The sequence below is a fragment of the Centroberyx gerrardi genome, chromosome 23 (assembly GCF_048128805.1).
Source record: "Centroberyx gerrardi isolate f3 chromosome 23, fCenGer3.hap1.cur.20231027, whole genome shotgun sequence".
Lineage (NCBI taxonomy): Eukaryota > Metazoa > Chordata > Actinopteri > Beryciformes > Berycidae > Centroberyx > Centroberyx gerrardi.
Window position 1 is genome coordinate 6,605,143 of NC_136019.1, and position 10,517 is coordinate 6,615,659.

Consider the following 10,517-nt stretch of genomic DNA (forward strand, 5'->3'; position numbering starts at 1 on the left):
TGATGCGATTTCCGCCTTGCCAGCCTGACATGCGTCATCATTGTGGGCCCGGAACCAGCGACAAGTCGATTTGTTCCTCGGCTCGTTGTTTCTTAGCTCATCGAGTCACTTTTCGTTCCTTTCCCATAAGAATAACAACAAACGAAGCTTGTTGTTCTTTTGAATGTTTATATAAGGTAAGAGGAACGTTAAATCAGATTTCGAGTTCTTATTTTTGCATGTGCGCGAGCTGCAACAGCGACGTCAACTGACATTGAGAGCGGTAACGTCTAACGTTCCGCTTTGCGTCGCATTTGGTCATTTTAAACCAGCGTTTCCCACGTATGAAAGGATATTTTCTGGTTTTTATCATCGTATTTTGCCATACAAGCATTGCTTTAAACTAAACACTTGAAATTGGCCGATGTTGCTCGCTGTTGTAATCAAAGCGACATTAGTAATCAATTAACCGTTGTGTTCATATTAGCCACATTAGCATCTCTCCGTCCGGTTTACCGTTTGGTGTGACGTCCTCTCCCATACAAAGAGAATGGCAGTGGCGTTTATGGGGGTCAGATTCATATTAGCCGTTAAAGAAGTATATTTGAGAGTGCACAGTGTCAGCTTTTTCATGCCAACTACAATAGCCTAACACATTATCCTTAGTTTATCAAATCCTGTTTATTGGTATATTAAGTCTGTTGTTTTATCATGGCAAGTTAAGAGCCAGAGCAACAGCTTTGTTTTGGTAGTCACTGTAACTAATTTAATAACAATATCTGCAAATCAGCTGATTTCTCTTGTCCTCTACTTTCCTCTCTGCAGGCACTTCTCATCTCTGGTTTCTAAGAGTGCAGTCGGTTGCCATGGCGTCTCCAGGGGGACAAGGAGGAGGAGCTCTGTCCACGAGAGGAGGGGGCGGGGCCAGGAGGATGAAGTGGGCTCTGGAGCTGAGCTTGGGCAACACCAGGTAAACAGACGGGGGAGAGCATCCAAATGCTTTACTGTAACGATTTTATCAGACAGTAGAACTTGGTTTGTTCAAACCCCAGGCTCAGAAACTCAGCGGTCTTCTGAGAAAAAACAAAAAAGACTTTTGGGTTTTGTTACATTTCACAACAAACACTTTATTTGTCACCCGCCAGACCTGGGCTGCAGTCAACATGGCTGACTTACCGGTAGCTAAACGCAAGCGGGTAGCACACTCAATCGAACTGAAGCTCGAGATATTAGCCAAGTTAGACCAGGGGGTGAAGATCACCTCTATTGCAAAGGAGTACAATATAGCAAAGGCAACAGTGTGCGAGATTAAAAAGGGCAAGGCAAAGATTGAGAAATTTGCCTCAGAGGTGACGGACAGCAACACTCTGAAGAACAGGTGCGTCGTCCGGAAAGCGGAGGACGAGGATTTTGACAGGGCTCTGCATCAGTGGTTCATGCAGGAGCGAGGGAGGGGCGCCCCGATAAGTGGCCCGACGCTGATGGAGAAGGCCAAGCTCATGTATGAAGAGATGTACCCCGACAGAAGGGGTGTTTTTAAGGCGAGCACGGGCTGGCTCTATCGCTTTAAAAACCGTCACGGCATACAGCGGCTAAAGAGCAAGCAAGGCAGCACTCTGTGTGTTGAGACTGATGCCGCTGTTAAAACCCTTTGGGATAACGGGCGCAGCGGTGGGCAAGGACTGTCCGTGCAGAAAAACGCAGCTCCATCATGTCTCAGTCAGGCCATATTTGATGCTTCCAACCATTTCAAACACACAATGGCAAAGTTTGTTGAGGAAAACAGGCTTACACCCGACCAGGTGTTCAACGCAGACGAGGTGGGCCTGTACTGGCGTTTGCTTCCCGGTAAGATCCTCTCAGACGGCTCAGCGAGGCAGCAGGCGAAGAACGTCAAAGCCAGCAAAGACCGTGTCACGCTGATGGCGGCGGCCAACGCTAGCGGCGATCTGCGCCTTCCCTTGGTGTTTGTTCACAGAAGCGCCAAGCCCAGCTGCTTCACCAGCACCGCCATGTCGGCCCTTCCATGCCACTACTACAGCCAGAGCAGCGCCTGGCTGGATGGCGACATCTTCTCCGACTGGTTCGAGAAGCACTTTGTCCCGCTGGTGTCCCAGTACCTCCGGGGCAAAGGCTTGCCGGTCCACGCCGCGCTCCTCCTCGACACCGTGCGATCCCACCCAGCCGCTGGGGCGTACGTGTCGGAGACAGAGGACGGCTCCATGCAGTGCGTGTTCGTCCCGTCCAAAGACGCCCTCATCGGCGCCGCGGTCTGGCCGAGCGCCTCGGAGAAGCTCAGACGGCTCTACAAGAAGGACCTCCTGGGACGCCTCCTGCTGGGCAAGCAGGCCTTCACCACGCACACCGACTTCCGCAAATCCCTCACCCTCAAGGACGCCATGTACATGTGCGCCAGAGCATGGGACGCAGTCGGCACGGAGACCCTGAGAAGGGCGTGGAGTAAGCTTCTACTGAGCGCTGAGGTCGGACAGGCCGAGGGCGACGAAGAGGTCAGTTTCATGGAGGAGCAGCAGCTTCTCGGGTTGAGCCAGGCGGAGATGGAAGAGTGGCTCAGCGCCGATAGCAAGCTGGAGGTCAGCCATCAGTTCCTCCTTAATGAGCAGCTGCAGGTAAGAATCAGTTTATGCCCCAAGTACGATAAATGTACAGAAACGTGTGCTGTACATTACATTTTCGGCATTTAGCTGACACTCTTACAGTGAGTGCAAAAGAAGAATAAGCTTACATTCCTAGGCCACCAAAATTACTAGCAGCCAATAATGAGACAGCGTAAGGTCTTGGAGGGGAAAAAAGAATTAAGGAGAGAGATGGAAGGGATTTTTTTAGAGCAATTGGAGTGAGTAGAGGAGAGGGGATATGATTCAGTTGGTACTTCTTGAAAAGCTGAGTTTTCAGCCTATGATGGAAGATGGGGAGTGAGATCAGGGTTTCCCCCTCAAAAGTAGATGGTGAAGGTGCTGGGTGCCTCTGTCGGAGGGGAGGCGAGCAGTGGCGCGAATAATAATACACTTGCCTCTTGTGTGATTGTCACCATATAAGCCAAGGCATAGATAACGTTTAAAAACTGTTATTCGCAGAGAGGACTTGTGCTTTTGCCTCTCACCTCTGTGGCTAGATCATGCCAGGATCTCCGCTATGCCACCCCATGACTCCATATCCCCCTCCAAATCTCTACCATCTCAAACTATAAAATACCTGAGGAGAGTGAACTGCCAGGGTCTTATTTAGTTAATCAGCTTATTCATCTCACTTCATCATCTTGAATCACATCTCTCTCTGTCATTAAAAATAATTTTCCCGCTGCAAGACATAGTACACAAATGCAGAAAATTCTTATTCAGAAATACTTTAATTTTTTAGGCACGTGCGGCCGCGGAGTCGGACAACGACAGCGGTGACGACGCACGCTCGCGCCCCATTGTCCACGCGGTTGCCATGGAGTCCCTAGCAACCAGTCTGAGGTGGCTGGAGCAACAGAGAGAAGCCACACCGGCTCAACTGCTCGTGCTGAAGGAGCTTCACTCGCTAGCTACTAAAAAACAGCTCGCTCAAGTCGTCGGGCTCCTGGACGAGTCTCCTTCCAAAAGCACCTAGTTGGCCGGATCAGTGTCGTTTTGGATGTTTCTCAATGCTTTTTGAGCAGGGTGGAATTTAAGGTTTTAGGTAACCAAACACTATTCAGAGGTCAAATGCAAAAAAAATGTATTTGGCAGGTACAGTATTGAAATTGGCTGGTGAATTTTGGGGATTTACAACCCATGGTGACCTGTTGACTAAAAAGGTAGTTTCCTATTCTGATGTTGAATGCATCGCTGATCCAGACGTCTTTTCTCAATGCATGCAGAATAGTGAAGCAGGGGATTCAAATGTAAAGTAAATCAGCATTCAACACTTTGTCGAAGTGCGAAAACGTCTGTGTTGTTGGTCATATGGCCGAGCTGTTACTAACTGGTTACTGATATATGCTGATATGATCTTCAGAATGGACTCAAGCTTTTGTGAAGTGTTTCTTGTCAGCTCATTATTTCTTAACTGTTTTGTACTTAAAGCATGTTGTAACTAAAGTATTAGGCGACTGAATGTATGGCAAACTACAAAGCTGGCAAAGCTACAGTGGAGATACGTCAAGGCACTTCATTTTACATTTAAAACAGATTTATGGGGAAATACATCTTACACAGGTGTGCTGGGCAAGCCTAAACTTTACTCCTCCTTTAATTATGTGTTGTTGGGCCAGGCCATGTGGTCAAACAAAGGAAAGGCCTACATGTAAGATTAAAGGCCTAAAGGCCCTGACACACCAGGCCGACCGTCGGCCAACGTCGGGCCGTCGGTAAGCGTCGGTGTCCCTAGTTTTTGCGGTGTGTCCCGCACCGTCGGCACTTGTCGGACCCTGTCGGCGGCTTTTCGGCCGATTGAGCATGTTGAATCGGCGTCGGAGCCGTCGGTGACGTCGAGACGTCGGTGAGAGAGATCACTGATTGGTAGTTCGTGTTTTGCCTCTGGATGATTGGACTGATAAATTCCTTCAACATGTGGAACTGAACAGGAAAGAGCCGAGCAGAGGTTTCATTTATCTCCAGCTCTCGACAGGTTCGGGAAAGCCCCTTGAGCCTGTCGCTGGAGTATCCATGATTTCACCCATTTAGTGCGGTTTCTCCTTATTTTTCGCCTCCGCCTCTTCCTTTCTTCTTCCACAACCAAAAGACCAAGGGCTGACAACGCCAGTGCCATTTGCAACTTCTTATCAGACATATGGTATGGACAGTTATTTCCCCTCACGCAGGCGCAGAACGTACGTGCTAGTTGGCCGTCGGCTGTAGTCTTTGCGGTGTGTTCAAGTACAACTTTTTTTTCATTATGCTTGCAGCTTCAGTGTTTCCCACAGAATTCGAATGTACTTGTGGTGGTAGGTGGGTTGGCAACGGGGGGGCGGGGGGTGGCGGCGGGGGGGGGGGGGGGGGGGGGGGGGGGGGTCGAGTGCCTTTTTATTCTTGTATTCTCTTATATTGTCAATATATAGGCTAATATCAATAAAGGATCCCACTACCTGGATGGCTGAAAAATTATCTAATGTACTCCATTTTAAATAGTTTAAAATGTACTCCATTTTAAATAGTTTAATAGTTTAAATAGTTTGTCAAACAAATAACTAACCTGTATATATCTAAAGTACTTTGTGTCAAAGATAGCATAACTTCAAAATTTACAGAGAAATCTGCTTTTCTGCCCCTCTGCCCTGCTGCATCTCTCTGTGCTGTCAGTCTCTCCTGTATCTTTACATCATTACATTACAGCCTTTGACATTATTATCTGCTCTGTTTTACTGCTCAGCTCCTCTGGTCCAGACTGTCCTGCTCCTCCTCAGGACCAGTCCTTTTCCTTCTTTGAAAATATTTTTCAATATTAATCTGGATTGAGGGAGCAAACATTCAGAATCAGAGTTAAAAAGTTAATATTAACGTTATCAGTCCACTCAGTGGATACTGACTAGCAGCTAGGCTATACAGCGTGCTAATCTGGGAAACTCAGCTGTATTCCGAGTAACGTTAACTGTTAGTTCTTCTTTTCGGGAATTCAGTCGGCCGTGTGTGCAGTGGGAGGCGAACAGACGGGTCCAGTGAGGGAGAGGGAGGGAGAGAGAGAGAGAGAGAGGGGGAGGGAGAGAGAGAGAGAGAGGGGGAGGGAGGGAGAGAGAGAGAGAGAGCTTAGCTGTCGTCTGTCTCTCGTCTGTCTCTCTCTCTCTCTCTCCCTCTCTCTCTCTCACCTCTCTCACACACATACACACACACATACGCACGCATCCATACGTGCCATATGCTGTTTGTGCCTTTATGCTTGCTAGTTAGACCTATAGTTATAGTTGTATAATAAGTTGTTGATTAACTGCAGTGTTATTGATTATTGATTGATATTGCCAAAGTTAAATAAACTCCATTATACTTTTAAAGAGAAGTTGTCTGTGATTCCTTGTGCATATGTGTTGTAATAACGGCTGGTTGTGAGGGCCTGTGTACGAATTCAATGCACATATGAGTCACAATCCAACCTGGGAAAACAGATAAACCCTTGGTGTGTGTGTGTGTGTGTGTGTGTGTGTGTGTGTGTGTGTTGCAGGAGCCGTAGCGACCGGCAGGGCGGGCAGGGAGACGTGGTTTACCCCATCGGCTACTCAGAGAAACCCGTCCCCGACACCAGCATCCAGGAGACGGACAAGAACCTGGTGGAGAAGGTGAGCAGGGATGAGATGTTTTTATTGTATCTTTACTTTTTAAGACATTGATATATAATAGAGATCATACTGTATGTTTTCTGTGGTTTAAATTGATGATAACAAGCACATTTTATTTAAAAACTGACAAATTAAAGGCATACTGAGCAGGATTTTCCCCCTTGAAATAGCATAAACTCCAATCCAAAAATGATCCTACTCAATCATGACTTATGGTCCATTGGTAGTCTGTGACAGTGTGTGTGTGTCTGCAGAGAGTCGGCCTTCTGCCTGGATTTTCTAATTTCTGAATGTCCGGGACGTTTCTGGGTGTCAACCTTTTGGCAGCAGGTGTGTGCGGCTGCAACCAAAACTACTGGTCACTGGTCAGAGCTAGTGTGTATTGGGAGCTGGCAGCTAGCTACCGTTAGCGTAGCTTCGTTAGTAGAAAAGCTGATAGCTAAGCTCGCTGTCGCTCTCTCTCTCTCTCTCTCTCTCTCTCTCTCTCGCTGTCGCTCTCTCTCTCTCTCTCGCTCTCGCTCTCGCTCTCGCTCTCTCTCTCGCTCTCGCTCTCGCTCTCTCTCTCACTCACTCACTCACTCACTCACTCACTCACTCACTCACACTCTCTCTCTCTCTCTCTCTCTCCCCCCCCTCACACAGCGTTGCTGGGACGTGGCCCTGGGGCCCCTGAAGCAGATCCCTATGAACCTGTTCATCATGTACATGTCGGGCAACACCATCTCCATCTTCCCCATCATGATGGTCTGCATGATGGCCTGGAGGCCCATACAGGCGCTCATGTCCATGTCAGCAAGTGAGTATTCAGATTGTTTGTCATGTGTGTTACTAACAGGGCAGGAAGCTTCACCATCCACAAACTTAACAGCCATTTTCTTTATTTTACAAACCAAATTGCTTTTTAGAGTAGAAAAGCGCGTGATTGTTTACCTGCCAACCAAAAAAATAAAAGAAATAAAAAATTGATTAATTAATTGATTAGTTAATCTTCCACCTTGGATTTGGAAGAAGTAGAAGTTTATTTTGCCATTTGTGGAGAACCACATTGGAATTTAAAAAGTAGTAGATATTACTGTCGTGTGAAAACCTTGTAACTCCAACTTTGGTGATTTAACTTCACTTGGGGGATTACATGCTCCTCTGTGGGTTGAGGTAATTCCACGAGCCTTGGTCTGATGAAACCCTTTCCAAACCGCATTGGATAAACGCTAAAATGCATGGTGGTCAAGCTAAAAACAGCTGTTATTTTAATTTCCTGACAAGTTGCTAATTTGGTGATAAAAGGTTTTCACCCGACCTCGATATATAGGGGAATAAAGCGGTAAATCTAATTGTTTTTCTGTTTGATACAGTCTATAGTTTAGGTATTGGGACAGTGTGCCAGTTTTCTCTATTTGGTTATGACATGTATCATTGCCATAATCAAGATGTTACCTTGTTACTGTCTACAGCAAAATTACTAACTTTTTAACACACCTTGGGACACAACATTGGCAGATGAAGAGCTGTTATATTCACTTTTTCTAGGCTTTATTGAGATGGTATATTGTTTAATTTATTGAGTAGAAATCTATCACTATTGTCATTATCGAGTTGTGTTGGTTTGTTTTTTCACTGTCTGTCATTCAACTGCTGGCTACTACTGGCGTTCCCTTCCAGGAAAAATAAAAGTTATTCTGTTCTATTGTAACACTAACTCATGACGATATATCAAAGCCCTCATGTTCATCTCAGCCAGTAGTTGGTTTCCCACAGCCGTCTTGAATTCTGTTCCTCACGGTGCCAAAATCTTCCCATCCTGGATCAGAGACTCTTCGGTCATGACGGCCGATAATCAATAACAGGATGAATCTTCTGTCGTGGAGGCAGAAGTCTTGTAGTGTTTCCTCACTTCCCTTTGTGCTCTTGTGTCTGCAGCCTTCAAGCTGCTGGAGAGCTCCAGTCAGCAGTGGCTCCAGGGCCTCGTCTACCTGGTCGGGAACCTTCTGGGCTCTGCGTTGGCCATCTACAAGTGTCAATCGATGGGTCTGCTCCCGACGCACTCGTCTGATTGGCTGGCTTTCATAGAACCGCCTCAGGTAAACGTCATGAGAACCACAGTAGCCACGAGGCTTTGCTTGTGATATCTGTGGTTATTTTATTTATGCTCAACTGCAGTAGGCAACTTTGCTCGTTGGAGACGACAAGTGTCCCACAGCTTTTGTTTCATGCAATTTTAAGCTTGAAAGCATTTCCTTACTTTCTGCATTACATCTGGTTTCCTTCCTCCTGTTATTTTGCTTCGTATTTCGGCCAATTTGGCAGCCCTTCACTGTTTTCCACCTTTAAAACTCTTACCAAACTTCAACACCCAGAATTCCTGTAAGGTGACGTCAGTAAACTGCTCACAGCTCGGTCGTGTTTACCAACCCGGCCGGTCTGTGATGCTTTATACCAAAAGATACCAAAGGGATTAGAGTTAAGTCACCCAATGAAAGACTGTAGTGTTATTATCTATGTCCAGCTCATTTTATTTGAGAAAGCGTGAAATAATCTGGGAATTAAAACCACAATATGGTTGATGATAGTTGATTTTAACCATTAAAAATAAGTATTCTGCCACAAGGCTTCAGACCCGTTACAGTACTACTGAAGAGCAAACCCTGACAAAGCCTGGAGAAGAAACATTCGCTTGAATGGACTTGTTTCTCTAAAGAAACATCAGAGATATGAAAGTAATGGTGTGGATCTGAGGCTTTTCAGTGTGTGACAGAACGGGATAATTATTCTTATTCTTAACCCCTTGCACCCTGAATTTCCCTTAAACTTCCTCTTAAGTAGCTTCAAAGTTAGAAAAAATATTTTTTTCTATACTGTACAACAATGTCACATCCATATTCTGTATCTGCTCATTCCAATGCTTCACTGAAGCTATAGCTGCTTATATTGAGCGAAATATTCAAACCCAAGACACCATTTTCTTTATGGCTGCACCATTACATCAAATGGAAAAAATCTAGATGTTTGTGCATCATTTTATACACATTTCCCTGTAATTCAGCCTGACATGTTTAGTATCTTTGGAATAATTAGAATTTAAAATAAAGCTCTGTGGGTTTGAACAGAGTTCGGCTGCGAGTTTAACCATGTTTGTCCCCCCAACAGAGAATGGAGATCATGGGCGGAGGAATGGTGTTGTGAAGAGGATGGAGCACACGCACACACACACACACACACACACACACCACACACACACACGTACTGTTTGCCTTTCCTGTTGGAGACACCGAAAGATGTTAATGTTACATTAATTACGTGGAATAGGCCTCCTGGTCTGCTTTCAGTCTTTGCCATAACCTCTATTGTTTCATCTTGCATCTTTTTTTGATTCTTTTAATAGAGATTTCAAAGCCAGCAGACCGTCTTGTTGACTACTATTAAGCTGCATTGTTTTGTCATTTGAGATTTACTCAAACTGTATAGGTTCACAATAAGGGATCATGTGAAAAGTTATTTTCCAAAATGCTACTTCCATTTTTTTGGGGAAAAATCATCATTACCTGAGCTTCATCATTCAGTATTTCCATAATACGGAGGATACATGTGTGTAAAGCGTTTTCATTTTGTCAGCCAAGGTCCTGCATTTAGGTTTGTGCTATTCAATTGCTTTGTAATAGTTTTTCTTTTCTTTTTTTCAAATTGTGGATATCTCATTTTGGAATGAAACTCTTCATTTTGTCAACAAGCATGATTTTAGCATGCAACTCTACAATAATAACTAACCACGGTCTTTCTAGAAATGTTATCTTGAAATAATTGTTTTATTTATACTGATTTGCTCTATGAAAAATGCTCTATGAAATAAATCCTTATTGGTTGAATTAAAATATTTGTCTCAATAAATGTGTCGGATGAAAAGGAAGCACCTTAATCTTGTTCCAGGAAATTTGGGGTCTAGGTATGCACTTTTTGGATTTCATTTTTATATATAGAGACTGAATAGAGAAGAAAGACCTTTCGAATGATGTGTGCATAAAATTTAATCTTACACTCAATTCTACTGGAGAAAAAGTGTGGCATAGTGAGAAAAAGTTGCTAAAGGCAATTTTATGAAAGAGGCTTTAAGTGAAAATCCACACTAAAACAGATTTCACAGTATGTTATTCATTTAATACTGAACTGTTCAATATTTAACAACATGAGCAACTTCTGTTCAATATTAGAGACCAGCTGCAAACAAACTCTCCAATCAGTTTTGACATTAAGGGACAAAAATTAATTTGCTCCATTGACAAGATTAGAGCTA

General features: G+C 44.7%; 1 protein-coding gene across 1 annotated transcript; it reads left to right on the forward strand.

Moving 5' to 3' along the window:
- The first annotated feature begins 36 nt into the window (after positions 1 to 36).
- Positions 37 to 10,087, forward strand: emc4 (ER membrane protein complex subunit 4). Its single transcript, XM_071901361.2, has 6 exons — positions 37 to 176; positions 805 to 949; positions 6,118 to 6,232; positions 6,875 to 7,028; positions 8,150 to 8,310; positions 9,377 to 10,087. The coding sequence occupies exons 2-6, from the start codon at positions 846 to 848 to the stop codon at positions 9,410 to 9,412; spliced, it is 570 nt and encodes a 189-aa protein (XP_071757462.1). The 5' UTR covers positions 37 to 176; positions 805 to 845; the 3' UTR covers positions 9,413 to 10,087.
- Positions 10,088 to 10,517: the final 430 nt, after the last annotated feature.

Coding starts and splice junctions, on each gene's coding strand:
- emc4 (XM_071901361.2), top strand. CDS start 846: ATGGCGTCTCCAGGGGGACAAGGAGGAGGAGCTCTGTCCACGAGAGGA. Junction 6,233..6,874: donor ACAAGAACCTGGTGGAGAAG/GTGAGCAGGGAT, acceptor CCCCTCACACAG/CGTTGCTGGGACGTGGCCCT. Junction 8,311..9,376: donor CTTTCATAGAACCGCCTCAG/GTAAACGTCATG, acceptor TCCCCCCAACAG/AGAATGGAGATCATGGGCGG.